Genomic DNA, 22819 nt, shown 5'->3' with positions numbered 1-22819 from the left:
CCGATGAAACACTACACTTCACAATACATGGTATGTAGTGTGAGGTTTGTTAACAAAACATACCTCACACTACATGCACTACATACCATGCTGTTTTTCATGAACGTGATCGTAGACTTTTAAAAAGTCACAGTAGCATTATCACCATATCGTCAAGTTGCAAACTACAGCATGAATTAATACTAAACACACATTGCCGTTCCTTTAAAATAGGTAGTTAAACATACTGAGATTTACTTCAAAGCCTGAAAATAATATTTTCCTTATAAAAAGAAATGCCTCATTTACTCCAGATTACCAAAACTTCTAGAACTAGGAATATTGTAACAGTTGCAAATTCTACCAATACGTGCTGGCACTATTCTCAAATGCTAATTTTTAAAATTCTAGTGTTGCAAATCACTTCTGTTGTATTTAACCCCGGTTTCTCCGGGTTAAATGCAATTATGTTCTTTTAAAGAAATTATATCAATTTGATTTAAGTGCAATTCAAATAATTTTCTCTTGGTTTTCCTGAAAAAACTAATATAAATTCGCTTTTTAAAATAATGGATAACTATTTTTCATAGCATAGTTTTAGTAACTATTTTTCATTAATATATGTAACATATCTTATAGAATCGTCTTGGAAAATGCATCTTAATATTCATTTAGCAGGATATCATGACAATTTATGCTATTTGAAATTACTGGAGTTCGAGGTCAAAGTTTATGTACGTTGTTTACAAGAATTCCTACAACAAAACTTATCTGTAATAAATTTAGTTTTATAGAAATTTAATGAGAATTCTTTATTATACCATCTCAGTTCAAGTTTAATCCATTATATACCAAAGACTATTTCTTAGAAATTATTGTAAAGTGATTTTTATTGGAAAATTCTTTACTTTTTCGATCGAAAATTTAGGAAAGTTGAAAAGTCTTTCACGCAATACTCTTTTTTCCCCCTCTAGTTTTACTTACTGGCTCTTTATCCTTAATTTATTTTAAAATGAGCGATGAAAAAGATGAGATTTCTTGAAGACATCTTATATTTTGAATGAGAAGGATTCACATTCGTTCAAATCCTCTTACTTAGAAGAGAGACGAAAAAATTTTATCTAAAGTTAACGAAATGATAACTTAAGAACTTTATGCTGTAATGTTATTGCTTGAGAGTTATTTTCAAAAAGAAAATTACCAGAAGTTTATTTCTTTCTGTTTTGTTTCTGACGATATCTGCTTAAGAAATTCGTGAATGATTTTTATTCAAGTTTACGCGATTAATAATTTTTATAATTTTAAATACTTTATGATTATTTTCCCTCATTGCTTGGTCTCATTTTTTCCAGTAAAAGAATTGAATAACTGAAGAATCAACTAACCGGATTGGGTTTAATGGCTTCTACATACAATTGTAATTATTTAAAAGAAGAAAATACATTAATTCTCCTCAAGTTTCATTTAATAAAACTATTTTGCATTTCCTGAAACGGCTGAAGAATCGCAGATTTTACGAAGTTCTAAGAAAATCGATATTTACAGATTATCATTTTTGAAGAGATATTATCTCATAAATTGCATCGACAGTAGATAGATAGTAAGAAAATGGATGTTTTATTTTAAATTTAATTACTTTATCCATCCCAACAGGAACGGAATTCCCAAATATCCGTTGTCTGACCCTTATACTTTAATGAATTCTTTAACCAAAGAATTATCTCTTTACAAGGGTCAACCTAATTCAATAACTCTAGTAATTGATCTGCTCTACACTTCCTCAATAGAAAATGTTATATCGAAATTTTCCATTATCTTTCAAACAACATTTCCAAAGTTTATAAGAACAAATTATGTTCTTAATATAAAATGACCTTTTATGATATTTTTATCATTATAAATTTTCTCTACGAATAATGCCAAGAATTGCTATTTCAATCGCGATATTTCATTATTTTTTAATTTTTGTTTTGCTCAGGTGATGATAATTTCTTTCTGAAATATATTAAAGGAATATTCAATGTATTGCAAGTAAGACTTAGCTTTTTTCCTATGTGGATCTGCAGATTTTTATTTCTTTTAGTCAAAAATTATTGCAGTATTTTTAAATATTGGTCGATTAGGTAGATGGTTGAGTTATAGTGTGATCGAAAATCCCAGATAAATGTTGGTAACTTTCTACCTTACTACTAAGTGATGTTCATTATCTTCGGCTTCTCCTTTCTTCTGAGCTCTTGTTTATTGCTGGAAGTTCTCAGTGCAACGCGTTTTCTAAAGCAACGATTCAGTTACTCGAAACAGGTTTGAACGTAAGCTGTCTTGTGAAGGTAAGGCTGAAAATCATAACCTTACAAGAGCCTTAACGATTGAATAAGAAGAAAGTCAGGCTACTGTCAAACTTACACGGACAATACAGATTGGGTCATCGTTTCCAATCTCTCATCTATGTTGATTGACTCCTTTGGAAGTCAGGCTTGTTCGAAATAAACGCAATTGTACCATACAGTTTATAATGTATTGATATCTTTTGCTAATTAATCATTCAATCAATCAGCATTTAAACAAGAATCAAAGTTGACAATTTTTTACCTTAGAAAAATTTTATTAAAAATCTAAAAATACGACTGATTCATTTGAAATATCGTTCAAAAGTACGACTAGCAAATAATTTAATATATTAATAAACTTATAGATAAGAATACACTTTATAGAAAATTATATGATTTTTGATTTTAAAAAACACTTATAAAGAGTAAATATGGAGTATTTAGCATGGAAATTTTCGAGGAATCAAAATTAATTTCACATCAAAAGTTCCGAATAATTTCTTTCTACGTTAATTGAACAATTTTATTTTTCATTACATTATTTATTTGCGAATGAGTAGGCACATGATGCACTTCACTCCAAAATGTTCTAATATTTTGTCAAAGTTTATGATAATTGACATAATTACTAATGGATTTCCTGTATTCTGTTTACTGTTATTAAATAGATTATTTTCATTTCTTAGAGTTGTTATATTTTGTTTTATTCAGGATTCTAATTGTTCTAGCTAATAATGGATGCAAACTAATTATAATTAGAAACGTTCAACAACAAAACAATTTGGAATCTTTGTTGTTAATTCATTAGATCAGGATATTATTTTATCTGATGAAGTGGATCGTAAAAGCCAGAATGGATTTTTATTACAAACTTATTCTAGATTTTATTATATATTTAGAAAATTACCCATTTTATTAGATATGTTAATTGCTAAATTCAGACTTAAACTTCTTCCTAATTAATTTTGTCACAATATATATTACAAATAAAATTCTACCTTCTGCCTCGAAAATATTCAAAATTTCAAACTGGAGATTTTTCGCAGAACATATTAAAATTCCTGATTACATATAAAGGAATTTTATAATGTTAAGGGTTTGAAGATTTATGATTCTATAAACATTTTGCTTAGTTTTCTGATATATTATCAAGAAATTACTAACAAACTTTTGAGTTTATTCTAGACAATTTCGCTGCTCCTAAAGGTGCATTTATATAATTGTAAGAGTAAGCATTTTAGTGACTAATTATTTATAATTTGCCTTATACTGTGGCAGTTTATTAAAAAATTTGAATATGAATCATAAAATTCTTCTTAATACGATGCTATTCTTTCACAGCTTTTTAATATTTGGAAAATAAATATTTTTCGTAGGAAAACGTCTTGGATGAAACGTAGGAAAACGTGGATCTTGGATGAAAACGTCATCACTGACGTTTTTCTACTGATGCCAGTTGCATTGTCTTAATGGATGAAACCTAATAGCTCCTCCAGTTCTTTTCTTCCATATTGTCGGGAAGAACTTGTGAAAACTACATAATACTTTGTCACTGTGTAGTATTGCATAATCGAAAATAATCTATTGTTTCTATAGTTTGTTTCTGATAACAAAGAGGAATGAATCGACTTTAATTCTAATTTCTATAGAGTTTTTCCGTTTTTAAATATTTTGGAAGCTAATTTCTATCTTCTATAAATATCTTTTAAATCAATCGAGTTTACTGACAGATATTTTTTGTAATTTGAATTGAGATTGTTGTTTCCACTCTTAAATTAATTTTAGACGTTTTATACTTTTTATTATTTTTATTGTGAATATAAAACAATAAGTATGACAACAATTATTTATGTTTTCAATCATATTTCATGATCATAAATTATCATTGAATTTGTAATTGCCTTACAGTCCTTATTTCTAAAGTTATTTTTAATTGTCTACATGGACATTACTCGTTAATAGGACTTCACACTGGTGTTTAGATTTGACACAAGAATGAGAAATTAGTACAGAAAAAACAAATTTTCTTTTATTATATCACCTGTAGTAATTTTCCCTGTACACATATTACTTGTTCTCATTCTTGTGTCAAATCTAAACACCAGTGTAAAGTCCTATTAATGAGTAATGTCCATGTAGACAATTAAAAATATCATTGAATTTAATTAAAGAAAAAAATTACGAACTTTTACTACATTTTCCGACCATTTTCGAGAATAAATTATGCATAAAAAGTATCGTTTTTCCTATTTTAAATTAAATAAACGATTTTAAAAGAAATTACAGTATATAAAAATAATTTTTTAAAGTAATAGAAAATTTGATAAACTAAAATTATTATTATTATTAAATGATTAATATATTTAAAAATGATATTTAAATAATAAATTTTAAATTATTTCTTAATAAAATTTTTCGAATTAAAATAAGTTTTTACTTTACTCATGGTTGAACCGACTTAATTAAAGACAAGTGAGTTGCACTTTTGTATTGAGGTCATGAAGCAACTTTGAAAGATGGAATCTATTCAGGAGCACTTCATCTCTCTAGAGTACTTCAGAGAAAAGATAGTCTTTTATTAATTGAAAATGGGAAGAACAATAAAAAAAGCGAATAGTTATAGTAGAGCGAATGCAAAGGGGTTTTTATTAAATAGATCCATGGATGATTTCGACACGGTTGCAGTGGTTAAAGAAAATGTTTTGTAATTAACTAATCGATGTCATCAATCGAAAAGTATAGAGCTAGTAGACGACATTTGTGGGTCTTCCGTCTTGTTCGAGTCGAGCATCCCGACAACTGTATCGTTCCCACAACGATTATATGTCTTTCCAAAGAGGATTTCGATGCAATTTACTAACTAATCAATGTATATCTGACTTTGATTGCTTTAATTTTTTTCTAAGTTTTTAGGTTAATAGCATCATAATCTTTTTATTTAAAGAAATTTTTATTTTTGCCTCTACCTTTTATATAAACCAATTAAAACTTATTAAAGAAAGAGGTGAAGTAAGTCACGCTTAAGGGCCCCAAACTAGGCACTATTTCTAAGGAACAGTATAAATATGTACAGCAAAACCTAGGAAAAGCGGAATCGTACGGGTGCCAAATATTTTTTTTCTGGTTTGGCAGATTTCCGTTTTATTCAGGTTTCGTTTTAGACAGGTTTTACTGTATAATTTTTAAGTATATAAGAAAAATATTAAAATGATAAGTGTAATACTGTAGTTTGTATTCAGCCAATAATATGACGAGTAAAAATATTTTGTCCAAGAACATCACTTTACACGCGTTAGATTTAATAAAAATAATAGATTTGAAATTTTATATTTATATTATTTATCCATTAATCTAATTATTGAATCAATATTCTGACTGTCATGTGCAATGTTGTGATTATTTATTAAATGAATAATATATTTATATTATAAATTTTATAAATATGTTAATTATTATATTATTTTGTAATGAATATAAGGTTTTAATTATAATAAATTGCTTGAAAATGATAATAAAAAAGTTAAAAAAATATTCCTGCTATATAATTTGATTTTAGTGTAGTTAATTAATACAAAATTATAATCATTTTAATTATGATTCAAGATTTAACTTAGTTCAGCAATAACTAATTTGATTTATAAGCAGTATTCAAAAATAAAATTTACTTATTATATTAATTCAAATTATTTATATTAGAACTTTAATTAATCTAATAATTAATATTTTTATTATCAATTTAATAATTTAAATTATTTTAAAAAATTGAACTTTGTAATTATAATTTATTTTATATTTTATAAATTAAACATGATTTATGAATAATTTAAAGACAAAAATTTATAAAATTTATTGTATGAAATTATCTTTTTTTTTCGAAGACTTCTTTAAAAAGATTTATAATTTTAAATTTTTATTTCACTTTATTTCCTATTAATGTTTTAAAAATTAATTTGAGTAAAAAATCCTCTTAGCAGCATTAATATTTTCGCATTCTACCATCTTATTCTTCTTAACTGGAAGAAAATTTATAATTTAGATTATAAGGAAATTTAAGATTAAATAAATAACAAAATACTTAAAAACTAAAGAAAATAAATTAATTTTGTGGTATTTTTAAGAATATTTATTATTAACATTAATATTTAGGCATTCCCTATCTTACGTCTTTCATCTCGATGGATTACGTGAGACGACGAAATGCATAAATGCTTAATAATTTAAAAAATTTTTTAAAATATACTAAAAAATACAGAAAATATTGTTTTTTATTGTTTTAATATTGTTATTTTAGTATTTATAGTATTATTCTACGCTGCAATTTTTAGCTTATAAATGCTCTTAATAACACTAACATTTACTCACTCCGCCATCTTACTCCTCTCAACTGAAGGAAATAATATGAAATTGTGCATAAATGCTAAAGGTAATACTAAAATATACTAAAAATAATTTAATTAGTCTACAATTTTTTTTACTCAATACATGTAAAAGTTCTACTTTCTCTAGACTGTCCTAAAAGACGGTAAAATTTTTGTGTGTATTTGTTTGTATGCACGAGGATTGTGGCATGTATTTTAATGACGTCACTAAACCAGATGCCAAATCTTAGCAACTGGTATCATCAATCGGAATGACTAATTCACAGCAGTTAGTAAGGATAGATCAGTAGTGACAGGTATAAGTATCTGCTCAATTAAGACTTGTTTAACTAGAAACATTTCACCTAAGAGAATCTAATACGTAATTCTGACGTGTTATAAATTTAAATGAATAGAATTCGTGTTAGAAAAATCTATAAAATTATATAAATACCGATTAAAAAATATGTTTAATTTGATTTTGAATATTTAAGCGGAGTTTAATTTTTTAAAAATGCGATAAAAGTGATGTTTATTTAGAAAAATATCGAGTGTTTCGCATCCTCATAATTTTATTTTTACAATATTTAGAACAATTTTATCTCCATTTTGAATTTTTATGTTTATTATTTTACCATCAAACATGTTCCTACAACGTTAATCACGTTGCTTCCTGATCTGTCAAGGGAAAAACATAGATTGATCTCGCTCCAATTTTGTTTTTAAATATAAAAATATTTTATAATGATATAAATCATTATTTACTTATATAAAACGTCGAAATTATTAATTTTTATACACTAAAATTGACTAAAAAGTCGCAACCCGCTTGGAAGATTTATAGCAAGGATCAGACCTGGAAACTATAAATTATAAATATTTAATTTAAAAAAGGGAAAATCAACTATTTTATTATTGATAACAATAAAGATTATTTAAATATATTAAATACAGCGGAAGATATCAACCTAAATAAACAGCGGGATATGGTAGAGTTAAGTAAATGAAACGTCTTATCTTATTGGATATTTTAAAGCTATCTTTAGAGAACTATTTTTCAATTCAATCCCACTGTGAACGACATGAATGATCTTTGTATTACATATTTTAAATAATTTATGAGTGAATTAAATTTGATATTTCGTGTATTATCTTATAAGTAAATGACTTAAGATAATGTTCATCGTTCATGCATTTAAAACATTCTCTATTAAAGTTTATTTGCTATACTTTAATGAAAACCAGGATTAAAGAATAATCCGATTATTATAACATAACTTTTATTATTATTATTATTTTTTTATAACATTCAAAAAAATTTAAACATTAAATCTAAATCTTTACATTAGATTTTAATCTATTTTTCATGCTTAAAATTATGTATAACGATAAAAGAATTAAGTTAATGTTTTAAAATATTAACAAAGTTATTAAATTAAAATAGTTTTTGTTTTAAAAAAGATAATTGTAATTTATTTGAATAAATATCTGAGAATTTTACTTACTTAATTAATTTTGTAAAATTTATTGTTATATATTTTATATTTTCATTAATCTTCACTAAATTTATTTATAATTAATAATTTAAAAATTAAATTCTTTGGATATTGATGTAAAGATTTTAAAAAATAATCGTTTTTTTTAATCAGTTAATATTTACAGATTATTTTATTTAAGTGAAAATGTATAAATTTTGTTATAATTTAGAAGATTTTTAAAATTTAATTATAGTTTTCTAATGATTTGAAGTATATATCTTGTTTAATTATCATTAAATTTGTTTGTAATTAATTCCAGACATAGTTTATTTTACATTCTGATTATAAAGTAGTAAAATTGTACATTAGAATGTAAAATAATGTTTAATTATGTAATAAAATTCTATAGTAGTAATTTTCTTAGTAAATTTGTAAATTTTGTAACAATTTTATTGCTTTAGAATGTAATTACGTAGTTGCTTTACGTTCTGATTTAACGTTTTAACGTTTTATCTACTAGCATTTATTAATTTTTAATCTGAAATCCTGTATATAAATAATATTTTTAAAAAAACAGCTAAATTTATCGATTTATAAACTATAATTTTTATTGATTTCTTCTTTGAAGTATTTTAAGCTTACTGTTTTAATTTTTTTAAGTCAGATTACCTAAAAAATTCACTAGAAATATGTTAAATCAAAGGTTAAAAATTTCTGTGGGTGATTATGATATAAAGTACACAATGAAGAAAAAGTTACAAAAAAAAATGACAGTTTTCTTTAGTTCTATTACGTATTTGTAAGCAAAGAATTATGTAAAATTGTTAAATTATGTTATATTCTGTCATTATTCTTACAATAATTGTAAGCATAAAGGCTAAGTGTAAGGGTAATTTTCAATAGAGATAATTGTAAGTATATAATTGTTATATATTTCGATATTAATTGGGTAACAACTGTACTGTACAGTACAATTGTAAAAGTATATAATTGAAATATGCTCTTACAATTATTATACAGTTGTGTCTACTCTTGTAAGAGTAGACACAACTGTAAAATAAATATTAATAAAGTCAAATAGTTTATAAATGACTCATAATTGTAAAACTATTGCAATATATAAAATTGACGTAACTCCTAATGTGTACAGTATTGCAGTTAATTTTTAATTATGGAAGTAACTGTAATATTGTATTGTGTCTATGTTGTAAGCATGTATCTAGATGCAGTATGTAATTGTGTTACAACTTCTAAAACTGTAAAATTCACTCTCAAAACTTAGTGCCAGTGAAAGAAGAAATATTTCGTTTTCGATGGCTTGACAGAATTCCCATTGCAGCTAACGTTTGCAATAGAGATGTGTGAAAACACTATCATCTACCAACTTTCAACTCCCAACAGATTTCTCCAATACCTAGATCATCGAAGCAAGAAATGCTTTAGAATCCAACTATAGGGAATATCTATCTATCTTTAAAAATCCCCAATTCTTTTCTGAGATTAAACTCTAACTTTACGCCAAGCCAATTCATTAAATTTTAATAGAAAAATTGAGTAAAAGATACATTTTTTAAAAAAATGTCAAATCATTTAACAATTCAATGCATTTAAAAAGTAAAAATTCGCAATTTAGATCGTATAAAAGATGAAAATATGATTTAAAGTATTGTAAAAAAATAAAATATTAGAGTACCTTCAAAATATTTTATCGTATTTGCGTATTGTCTTCACGGAATGATACATTATTCTTATTATTTTTTTAAATTTAGACTTTCTGATACGTCATATGATTTATTATCCGCCTTCGGTCGAACCATTGATTACACTTATTCATTCTCTCTGAGTTGTCAGTGATAGCAATGAGTGTACACACCTCTTTCTGATGTCCTCTCCTTTGTCATCTAGATCGTTAGTGACTGAAGGAAGACATGCATCAAAGACTTTTCCGGATGAAACCATCTCATACTAACTGTTACAACATATGGAAAGCTTCCCAATGTCCCTCTTAGTGATCTTTTCCACCATCTGAACCCAACAATAAACTACAAACAAGTAAAAAGAATAGATCAGAAGCTATCGAAATTCATCAACTACAATAGGAAAAAAACATTAAAAGGTTTATATATAATTATAAAATAAGTTATACAAGATGATGTATTGGCCAATAAAGCACAATTCGTATAATGTTAAAGGGGTACGAATACGTTTAAAAGTCATTGGAAAAAGTTTAATAATGAAGAAGGTTATTTTTCATAGCAGTGACATATTTAAGAGTGATAAATCGTCGGATGAGCATGATATAAATGTCGTATAACTGATTAATTGCTCATTTTCGTTTATACCACTATATCCAGACATTACTGATGCTGTTCTCATAACCAAAGTTGAACGACTTGGCCACCATCGTCATTCATTCCCACATACCAACCGCACTGGATGTTTGAAGCTCCTAGAAGTGATAGGTATTCCAGCCATTCTTAATTGTCTAGATGGTTGGTGGTGTCTTCATAAATGAATTTGATGACATTGTCGTAAAGACGAGGGTTGCTAACTTGAGAATTCTAGCGATTTCTCGACATTCTAGAAAGAAATTTGCAAGAAAGAAAAAGGATTGTTGCACTTCTTAACGGTATTTTTACTTAAAAATAAGTGTTTCTTTATATAATTTTATGTTTTAGTAATCGTATATTAATATACAAGGTGGCTCAAAGTCAGATAACCGCACACGTTGCCCCGAAGAAGCGTAAACTGAATATAAAAAAAATAACGTGTTTTCTTTCATAAAATTGTGTTTCTTACGAGTTTATAAGCATTTGAATAAAATATAAATTTACTCTTTACAGCGATTTAACTGACTTTTAAGCCTCTTCGTATTTTAAATTACTTAACGGATATAAAATTTCCTTATCTAAAATTAATTAAATATGGATTTATAATTTTAAACGATTTTAATATAAATTTTCAACGAAATACAAAATAAAATTTCTGTTTACTCAACACATTTAATTCCTTAATTTTTTTAATTACTCGAACATTTGATTTCCTTTAAACATTTAATTGGTAAAAGTAAATCGATGGGATAAATAAGAAAAGTTTCCATTAAGAAACCAAAGTGGAAAACAAATTAAAATGACATAAATCAAGATCGAAGTTAATTTTCAACGACCAAATACAAACAGTAAAGTTGTACCGTAAATAAGATGAGATGATGCTTTGGTTCTCTCTCTCTTCTCGCAGGAATCAATCTCTCTGTTCAACTTGTTCACTTTCACAGTTGTCGAAAGGAAAAAAAATCCAACTCGTTATAAGAAACGAAAGAAATGAAAGGAAGGAGCGAAGCTGGAGTGCCAATCGATAGTAGTTCTATGAACTTTTGCTATGGCACCGTATAACAATCGTTGTTAGCAAACCATTCCTCATCATTTCTTAAGAAGTATCTGTTGAATCGCGGGTCGTTCAACGCATAAACGTTATTCCTTTTGTACTTAAAAATACCTCAACTGCAAATATTTAATTGTGCAGTACATTTAATTATTATTTTTTCCCCCTTTTTCGCCCGATGTATTTAGAAGTTTGCTTTCAAATTTATAGAGTATAAGTAATTGAATAAGTTCAGTAACACCAGCTTACGTGTACACACACACATAAATTCATTTATGCATAAAATATATGTAAGAAATATGAAAAATACGTATATACATACACGATAGAAGTTATGTAAATTCGTACAAATATACGCTCAGACTAACACTGGTGTAATTAAGGTTTTACTCTGGGGATGATCTGAGAGGATGATACAAAAAATACAAACGGAATAAAGAAAAATTAAGCTTACCATATAGCATCATTTATTTATTTATCATAAATCCACATCACCCCCATAAGTACACCATAACAGACCAGCATACCTATAGACAGATACGGCTCTAGCGTTTATATATTTATCAATATACAGTATAAGATTTTGTGTTTAAAAATTAGGGAAGATTAGGTGTGTGTCTATTGGGCTTACGAATCAAAACTTCATCTTTATAATTCTAATTTATGACTATTTATTAATCAATTAACGAATTATTGTATAGACAGAATTTCAAACGGACACGGACATTACAGTAAAGAATTGTAAATCATTGAAGCGAAAGAAAGGCGATTATATGTTATCTCTCAATGTTCAGTAGTAAGAAAGTAAATGTTCAATAGTCGACTATCAGGTAATTTGAAAATGTTATCAGTGAACAGCAGTAACAAAAAATGTCACAACCACTAAATAACGGACCATTTACTTTTCTTAAGACGATTTTCTTCTTTACAAAGTGATGAATTTCTCACTCCAAAGATTATTTTTTTTTTAACATTTCTTAACTTCCAAAACAATCAATTTAAAGACTCCAGTGTGCAATTTTTACTTTTAACGTTATTTTTTTTTTAATTTAATATTTTAATTTTATTTATGTATTGTTAATAATACAAAATCATCGCTTAATAATTAAATACAATTAAATTAACACTTGTACTGTGTGAATTTAATTGTAAATCATTTAGGTAAATGTGAATTATATTTAATTTAAGATATATAATTTTTTAGATATTGAAATTAAAATAGGCCTTTTAAGTTATAACTATAAATATGAAAGAAATTTAATAAAATTCATTCAGATTTTATATTTAAAACGGTAATAATGTATATAAAAAATAAAAACATAAAGAAATTTTTTAAATTTTAAATTAAATTTTAAATATAAAATCAATTCAAATTTGTTAGAATTTTATCATCAAAAATAGAAATTATTTTATTTAAAAATTATATTTTTATAATAAATAAATAAATACATTCAAATTTTATAAAATTTTATTATTTTTTAGAAAATTACTATTATTTGAATGTTTAGGAAAGAATAATAACAATAAAACAATTAATTCTTAAGAGAATTAATTAAAAATTTTTAATAATATAGAATTAATAAAATAAAAAATATTTTATATATAATTATAGAGATATTTATTGAATAAATTATAATAAAAAACGTTTGTAACTTGAAACGTCTAAAAAATACGAAAAATTAAGGGTTTTTTCTGTATGTGTGGGGTGTTTATCTGTGGGAGGGACGTGATTTTGTTTACCCACTTCGAACCTTAATAACTCCTGTATCTTTGGACGAAAATTTCCGAAATTTTTCGAGGAGATTTACATGTTAGATGAAAATGTTTCTAGAAATTTTCAGGAAAATCGCATTATTGGTTTGGTAGATATGGCCCCACCCCCTTAATATCGCCCGAACCAATCTGAAGACTTTAAGGTAATGGTAGAAACTGTTAGGAATGAAAAAAATAAAGAATTATTAATTTCTTGAAATGTTTTTTCTGTAAAAACAGTTAAAATTGTTGTATAAAAATTAAATAAAATATCACAAGGATAGAAAATTGGACTTATTATAGTATAAAATGTATAATTATTAAAGATGATAAAATATGATCTAAATTAAGAAAAATACTATTAATTTAACTAATAAAATACGTATAAAATATTTTTTTATTAAATTTATTAAATAATTATACATTTTTAAATTTTTATAAATACACCTAATAAATTATAAAGAAAGTAGAGTAAAAAAAATATATTTACAAACAATGGAAAATTGTTTAACTTAATCTTTAATTACAATCAAGGATTTAAATACTTTTCTAATTACTTTAATGAATTATCCAATTATCCAAATTCAGTTTAGTTTATACATCTCCATTACGAATTCGTCTATTATGTACGATAAAAATACAAAATTTTAAAAAGCAAATTTAATTATTAAAACATAATTTAATTAAATTCTAAAATTAATACTGAATATCTTAATTTCATTGTTATATATATTAATAAATTTAATTACCTATTTGGCTTGAGGATTTGAATTATCAGCCAAAAGCATCTTTAGACTTTTTTGGTGATTAAATAAATCAATCATTTATCTGTCCAAAGATGCTTTTTGCTGATGATTGATTATAATTAATTTTTTAATCGTAATTACTGGTTAGTTTTAAAAAGCTAGCAACATTGTTGCTGGGTTGTCTGCAATTCTTTATTTATTTTTATCCCTAACAATTGCTACCATTACGTTAAAGTCTTCAGATTGGTTGGGGAGATATGTCCCCACCACTTTAATATCTCCCGAACCAATAGACCTCGTTGTCTGCAACTTTCTAGGAACATTTCGCGCTGATACCCAAACCTCCCTGCAAAATTTCATAAATTTCTGACCAAAGGCACAGGAGTTATTAAGCTTCAAATTGGATAAATAAAATCGTCCCCCATACACGAATACGTACAGAAAAAGCCCTCACTTTTTTGAATTTCTCGACGTTTTAAAGACTTCTGGGTCCAAAAATTAAAAATATTGGGGTCATTTTAAACTAATCTCTATACTTTCTCTCTGTTATAAGATATAACAGCTGGAATAATAATAATTAAAAAAATTTCAAATATTCAGAAAAAAATCGATTATTTTTCTCACAATTTCAATAAATATATTCGTTAAAAATAATTTAATGACTTTGATATTCAATACTTTGAGTAGAATTGTGGTCACTAACAAACTGTAAAATTAATTATAATTTAATTTTACTTTTATATATTTAAATATATAATTTGATAAAACTTTTTAATTAATATAAAATAAAATTTCTCTATTATTTTATTTTCTTTATAATATATTAATTTAATTTATATTTTATGAAATAATTCATTAATTTCTGTCTAAAATCTAACAATATACGTCATAATTAATCCAATGAAATGTGCAGTGAAATCTCGGTAATCCGACACATATCAATATGAGACAGGTGTGTCGGATTATTGGAAGTAAGGCGAATTCAATGTATTTTATCGTTCTAAAATTAATCGCATCGGCAATCGTTTTAAAACAATTTTCAATTGTCTTCTGCCGTTTTGCGATGAAAGCGCCTGACGTCGCCGGTTATCAGTATTACAAGTTGGTTGAATCCTACTAAATTTAGTAGGAAATTAAAGTGGCCGCGGGAGATTTAGTGGGGAACACAGTATTTTTGGTAAGAAATTCAGGGGATTGTATTTTTTTCGAGCAGCCTATCGAATTTTAATATCGTGTCCAAATTCGCGCTCGACAGCATGACCCCTTTTACTGGGAAGGTGTTCAAATTCAGTAGGAATTGGCGTTTGAACAAGTGGTTAGCCTGTCTACGATTTGGCAACAGTAGAGTCGATTAGTGTCGGATTACCGGGCCTGTCAGACTACCGAACCACCGGATTAAGGAGACTTTACTGTATTTATGTTTAGAACTAAATGATTTATTTTTAAAATGAGAGTTTAAGTTTATAACTTAATTTACAAACCACGAATAGAATAGAAATGAAGAACCAAATAGAAGAAAACATATGACATCGAGTGAGAACCGAACCAACGACTTTCTATATGTTTAAATTAAAGTTTATTTAGTATATTATTGAAGAACGTAGATTAGCTCCTTCCTGATGTTCTGTTCCTTCCATTTTCTTTGAATTTGTTTTTTTTTATTCCTCCATTCTTGTTTGCATTTTTTGTTCCTTGCTCCTGCAATAAGCTTTTCCTGGAGTTGTTCCTAATTTTTGTTTATACTTTTTATTTATTTATTTCACTCTTCGACGTGGTCTTTAAGAAACAAAATTAAAAATAATCATTTAAAGAAAATAAACATAACTCGAAAGTAAACTAATTAACTTTCAAATTACGTTAATGTATATAAAATAATTAGCATATAGATTAATTACTTAATAATATGCATGGAATAATTAAATGAAAATTGTTAAGATTACAACAATGATGTTGTTGAATATATATATATATAATGTCGTTTATTATAAATTATACAAGAAAAATATATTTTTCTTTTCAACAAAATTGCTTATTCTATACGTGTTTTCATACAGTATTATTATTATTATTTTATTAAAGTTTTTCAGGAAAATATACACAAAGAAGGGATTACGGCTTAAAAATTATTAAATTAAATAAATAAATTTATAATAAAGCGTTAAATATATATATATATATTTTAAATACGTTTATTAAATTACAAAAATCGATACTTTTTACTTAAAAATTTGATCTGTATCCTTTCCTGGATTTTAAATTGAATCATTGTTAGGTTCTAGAACCGATTCTCTACTTTTTTCATCTTTTCTAGATTTATTTTCTCAGTTAAAAATGGAATTTTTGGATAGAAATATGAAAAAATAGTTGAGAAATTTTCGTTGTGATCCCTGAAAATCCGTCGTAAAGCGAACCTTTCTAGTTCTTATAAATAAGTGTAATCAAATTCCTGGAAATAAAAACACGTGTAGAATTAAAATAGGTAAAACCTACACCTATTTACATTATATTAATTATTCACTTCGATTATTTTAAATAAGAATATTCAATTTTTTCATATTTTCCATGTAAGAGTTTGACACGCAACTCATTTATTGCGTTGGCTCTGAATGCTGATTATTCATATGAATATTCTGGTATATAAATTTTTAAAATGAATATCCTTTTCTACTATTTAAAAAAGGTATTTTTTCCAATATTATAATCACTAGAATGTAGATGATAAGAAGAATTTTTAACATCCAACTTAAGAAAATTGTGATAATTGGATGATTATCGGCTATTATCTTGTCTTTAGATGATTGATTATAAAACTTTCATTTCGTGTTGCTGCTTTCATAATTAGTTTTTATTTTAAAAAATCTCGTAATTTGGTTACGTCTTTTAAAAATAGTTACTTTATTTTTAAATCCTTGAAATTATACAATTAATGAATTCGCATTAAAATAAGAAAGAAAATCCAAATCAAACGAGCAATTATTATTATTATTATTTTATATTTTAATTTAAAAGTAAGATTTTCTCATTTGGTCTCGATTTTCGTCTAATTTCTCGAGATTAACGAAGGACTTACGGACGGACGGACGACAGTATGTTTGAAATTTGAAAATTGCACTCCAAATCATCCGCTTAATTAAAATTAAAATGCGATATATTTTAATAAAAATTAATAATTTTAAAGAAATTAAAGCGCTCCTTTATATAATTTTAATCAATTTTTTAAAATTTTTTTCATTTTTTGGACTGAAATTTGAAAATATTGTAGACCTATGAATTCCCACTGTCGTCCGTCTGTCCGCTGTCTGACTTTCCTTAATCTCGAGAGTGGAGTTAGATATATGAAAGTCGAAATCAGATATGGAAAGATTACGGCAGGAGGTCCCAACTAACTTTATAAGGACTTTAAATCTAGAGAGGAGGTCACGTGATTTTAATTTAAAAAAGTTTTTCTCCATAGATGACCGGAATGGCTCCGTCGTTATCAGGAAAAGTATGATGTACAGGGGCAAGATACTGCTAATTTGAGATCGAGAGCATATATTTTAAATTAAAATTATGATTAAAAATTGCTCGTTTAAGTAATAGAAGTGTGTAGATCGTGTTTATAATTCTACAGGTGATTGACCCCTTCACGTGTAGTTTTGTTGTTTGTTTTTTTATAAAAGATGAAAGATAGTTTTGTCTTGTAAACGAGTTAAGATCACACAAAAGTGACATCCTGATATATCGAGTTCATATATATTTGCTGTAACTCAGTTAATCATAACTTACATCCCCCAAGAATTGTAACAATGGAGAACGTGTGAAATATTCCTAACGACGTTAACAGAAAAACTTTTGAATTGAAATCACGTGATTTCCGGTCCAGACCGAAAGTATTTAAATAATAAATATTGCTAAAATGTTAATAGGGTATTTAAATATGTAAATTATAATTTTTAAAGATAAATATGCTGCTTAGCAAGTTTCTTAAAATTCTACGTATTGAAGAGGGCCCATTTTTAAAATGCTTTAAAATTTACTAATTTAATGATTTCAGTGGCCAAGAAAATTTATTCGAAGTGTACATATGCTAAAGAATATTTAGAAAATATCCTAGTTTATACATTTGAAACCTTTCTGTATGAAGAGGTCCTTTTAAAAACACTTAAGATTAGAGAAATGTTGTATATGCTTTTGTGGACATCTGGTTAACTACCACCTAAATCTTTGACGTGACAGTGGAAGAACGTGTGCAGGGTGGCTTTGGACATCCGGCTGGTGGCGTGGCATCATCCGGGTCTTTTCGGAACACAAAGGGTGAGAGGGAAGGATTGATCACGATTAGTGTTGTTACAACCACATGTCTCGTATACCGTTAGTCAATCCAGTCCAAATCATCACAAAGGGTTCTCCATCAAACGATTAAAATGTAACAGTTGTAAAGCCTAAATTTCTGCTTTATTGGACCCATTATCGCTTATTAAATTTTGCAAGAATTGTTTAAAATAAGCGCATTAAATGACACACTTTCACAATTTGTTGAATTTCTTGCGAAGTAGTACGATAATGTGACTTTTGGGCCATTGTCTGCATTAATTAATACTGTTTTAATTATTCTAGATTAATTTTAGTTCGTTCTTATAATTAAAATATTAGATCAATATTTTGTAAAGATTAGAATATTAGATTAAGAAATGAAAAATCATTTAGAAAAATCCATTCTTCATCGGTAAATATTTGAAAAGAATAGATCAAAATATATGATTAATGTGGCTATTTTGATATAAAGATTTTAATTTATGTAATTATGTTTTTTAATTAATTTTTTAAAGAGTAAATAATATTAACAAACTTTGTAAGTTTTTAAAGAAAATTAAAGTGTATAAGAAGCAGTGTACAATATTTCCATTTTTTTTAATTTTTGTATGTAGTTTAACGCAAGGAGGGATTTAGAGTTGTAATCGTAAGTTATAAAATATACGAGACTTTTCACCCTTTTACCAAATAATAACAAATTTAAATATATAATTATCTATATATATAATAAATATATATAAAATATTTATTCAGTAAATAGACAATATGAATTTTTAAGAAGAGAGCTTTATGTTTACCTCAGCTTCTGATTCTTTCTAATATAATAAAGATAATCCTACAGACAGGACAGTGTTACACAAAAAGTAAATAAGCTACAGTATAGGGCCCCCGGATATAAAGCTACAACTTAAGACCCCCTTACTTTTAAATTTTTATTATTTAGTAGAGCTAAAATACCTTTTATATATCATAAGTTATAGCTGTAACTCCAACTTCGGTCTTGTTTGTACAAAAATTGATTGTATAAAATTTATAAAATTTTATGTTTAACAGTTTAAATAAGTTCGTTCAAGTTAGTAATGTATATATATTTTTCTCTCTTTGCAGGATTTATCTGGAGGATAATGCCTTTCTGAAGAAATATCGATATCATTTTATCTTCATGTGAGTTTTAAAATACCATTCTTGAAATTCTCTGCAAAGAATTTAATTTTCTAGAGATTTGGAATATCTAAATTGACAAAAAAAGTTTATCCAACAGCATTTAAAGACAATAGAAACACTTCCTTTTCTTGTCACAACTGATTACAAAGCTAGAAGATTTCTAAGCTTCTACAGTCTGAAATTCCCAAGAGGAAGTGTCTTAGACCATCTCGATTTGTGTCAGCTCCAATTAATTGTTTTGACTGTCCAAATCGTTTGTCGATAGAATATGTACTACGAAGACCTACTTCAAGTACTAATCTGCTGTTTTTCTTTTTCCGTATCAAAATAATTGAAGCTTGTCCACCATCTTTAATTGAAATTCTTTTATATAATAACTAAAATACATTATGAACGAAGATATTTCAGAAACTGCTAACATTACCGCAAATTGTAGCATCATGAATAATAATATATCAGATAGTACTAATTGTACGTCTTATCGAGAAAGTATTGATTATATATCCGGCCCACCTATTCTTGTATTGGAATTTGCCAAAATTTTATTCGGAATCGTCTGTGTGACTGGACTGTGTGGAAATTCGTTAGTCATCTACGTCGTCTTGAGATTTTCTAAAATGCAGACGGTCACGAACATGTATATCTTCAACCTGGCAGTGGCCGACGAAATGTTCTTAATTGGCTTACCTTTCCTGTTAACTACTATGGTCTTCAAGTATTGGCCCTTAGGATCGGTTATGTGTAAAATATATATGACTACAACATCCATTAACCAGTTCACTAGCAGCCTTCTACTGACAGTCATGAGTGCCGATCGTTACGTTGCTGTATGCCATCCAATTTCTTCACCACGATATCGCACACCCATAATTGCTAAATTAATATGTCTGACGGTCTGGACTGTATCCGCTCTGCTGATGGTTCCTGTATATCTGTATGCGACTATCCTGAAAACCAAATCTATTAACAGTTGCAACATCTATTGGCCAGAAAGCACTTACATGAATGGACAAAAGGCTTTCACTTTATATTCGTTTACACTTGGATTCGCTATACCGTTGGTTCTGATATTACTCTTTTATTTCTTAGTTATATGTAAACTAAGAAAGGTAGGACCTAAGAATAAATCACGAGAGAAGAAACGATCACATCGTAAAGTCACTTACTTGGTTTTAACAGTTATAACAGTATATGTCATATGTTGGTTGCCATATTGGATCACTCAAGTATATTTAACATTCTCACCACCCGGCCAGGATCAATCAGAAATTGGTTTTACCGTAATGTTACTAGCCGGCTGCTTATCTTATGGAAATTCTGCCATGAATCCAATTTTATACGCGTTTCTAAGCGATAATTTTAAGAAAAGTTTTGCTAAAGCATTTACATGTGCAGCCGGTAAAGACATCAACGCTCAGCTTCAAGTAGAGAATAGTGTTTTCCCGAAGACAACACACGGAAGTTCCTCACGAGGACACCCCCCTCGTCGCAAACAACTACCAACGACAGGGCAAGAAACAGAACAATCCACAGCAATCACATTAACTTCACGTTCAAACATAGTGATGGGTGAGAAAGAATATACAATGCGCAATGGATTTAGTAAACAGTCCTCCGAAACTGAACCGACTCAAGTGTAAAAAAAGACAGTTACCAAATATGGTATCATAGAAAATGTCATATCAATTATGGTAAAAATCTCCCCTGGAATGATGATAAATTAACAATTTTTTCATCATCTTACAGTCGAATTATAAACAATAAGATATCGCTTTGTGATTTGTTTGCCTATATGATGACATGCAGATGTTGCTCAAGTGTTTGGACTTTCATTGTATATAATTTTACCATATATACACAAATAACCGTATAACTATTATCTTTATAGTAAACAATGTCCATCTAGCAATTTAATGATGTTATTATCTCTTTGAATAAGTATCTTTTACAATGATAAATATATTATTGTTAATCTGGAATTGTCATAGTTTAGAATAAGAATTACTAAATGTCATTTTATTGTTAATTTAATTAACATTAAACAATGTTTAACTGTATTATTCGAAGGACAATTGAATTGATTTTAAACTTTTACTTATTGTAATTTGCTGGGAATATATACAGTATTTCATTCAAAATTTTGTATTATAGATCTATCTATATATCAGTATATTTTGAATAGATACAGTTTCTAAGTGATAATTTATTAAATTTTATGTGGTATATTAAATTATAATACATATGTATATACATATATATGTATCTATATACACATATATCTATATATGTTACATTTATAGATATAGAAATTTAAGAAATTTGATACTAAACTTTCGGATAATCCGATCATTAGCATCAATATAGATTACTGTTCTAAATAGTTATAGAATAATTAATATTATATATATATATTTACTGTATAATGTCAAGTATTTATGGTGAATTATCTTCAATAGTATACTTATTTTTGTTAGTCGATATGCAAAGTACGAATATCTCACTAATTAAGACGAGGATATCAGCTAATTTACTTAGTTTCTGATAACTACTAACTTAATTTATATTTAAAATATTATGTCTTTATTACGAATAATTTCTGCTAGTTTTCAAAGTGTTTTTTAATCAGAAATTATGTTAATGTATCGCAAAAATGCGGAGTATCATGTATAAACGATGATTGTTTTACTGTTTATTTTACAGTAAGGAATTAGATTTTGGAGCTTTCTCTTAAAAAGAATATATTAAATTATATGTATAGTAATACAATTTTATGCATATTTAAATATTTCGAATAGTTGTTTAAATGTGTCCTTAAAGTAAATTTTCTTACGTAAAATAAATAGCAAGAGTTTCTCTAACTATGGTAAACGCATACATAACCACTAACCATAAATTCTGGTGAGAGGTTATGTATATGCACCCCTCTATTTTCCATAGAAATAATTTCTTTTCTCATGTTTTCGATATCTTCCTTATTGGTTTAGAAGTCATCAAAGAAACTCCTGATAGGTATTATTAAATCTTTAACCGTTGTAAGATGAAATTTAGATTCCCTATCACCGTACCATGTATCACTACTTATCATGTGTTAAGTTTGGTCTTCGAGGAGGCCCACCCCTCATCAGTGTCCCCCTTAACAAAAATAAAACAAAACATAATAAAAAAACACAATCTCATTCGTTCATAGTAACATGTGAAGTGGTTATTATTGCATAACGGGAAGTTGCATAAAAGGATGTTTTAAAAGATGTTTAAAATATATTTAAGTTTAAAAAATGATATTTTGAGAGCCTAATAATCAATGAGATGGCTCCAAAATCATTTCCTCCTCTTCCGCA

General features: G+C 26.8%; 1 protein-coding gene across 1 annotated transcript in view; it reads left to right on the top strand.

Annotated features, from left to right (window-relative positions):
• LOC136968640 (somatostatin receptor type 2-like) overlaps positions 1 to 21564 on the top strand; it is a 148055-nt gene extending 126491 nt beyond the window's left edge. The window contains exon 3 of the mRNA XM_067262643.1: positions 19425 to 21564. Within this exon, the coding sequence (XP_067118744.1) occupies positions 19871 to 21121 (1251 nt within the window). The 5' untranslated portion in view covers positions 19425 to 19870 and the 3' untranslated portion in view covers positions 21122 to 21564. The remainder of the gene's footprint in view (positions 1 to 19424) is intronic.
• The last annotated feature ends 1255 nt before the right edge of the window (positions 21565 to 22819 follow it).

The sequence above is a fragment of the Centruroides vittatus genome, unplaced genomic scaffold (assembly GCF_030686945.1).
Source record: "Centruroides vittatus isolate TY-2023 unplaced genomic scaffold, ASM3068694v2 contig_150, whole genome shotgun sequence".
Taxonomy (NCBI): Eukaryota; Metazoa; Arthropoda; class Arachnida; order Scorpiones; family Buthidae; genus Centruroides; species Centruroides vittatus.
Note: the sequence above shows the minus strand (reverse complement) of the source record. Positions and strands in the feature narration are given on the sequence as shown.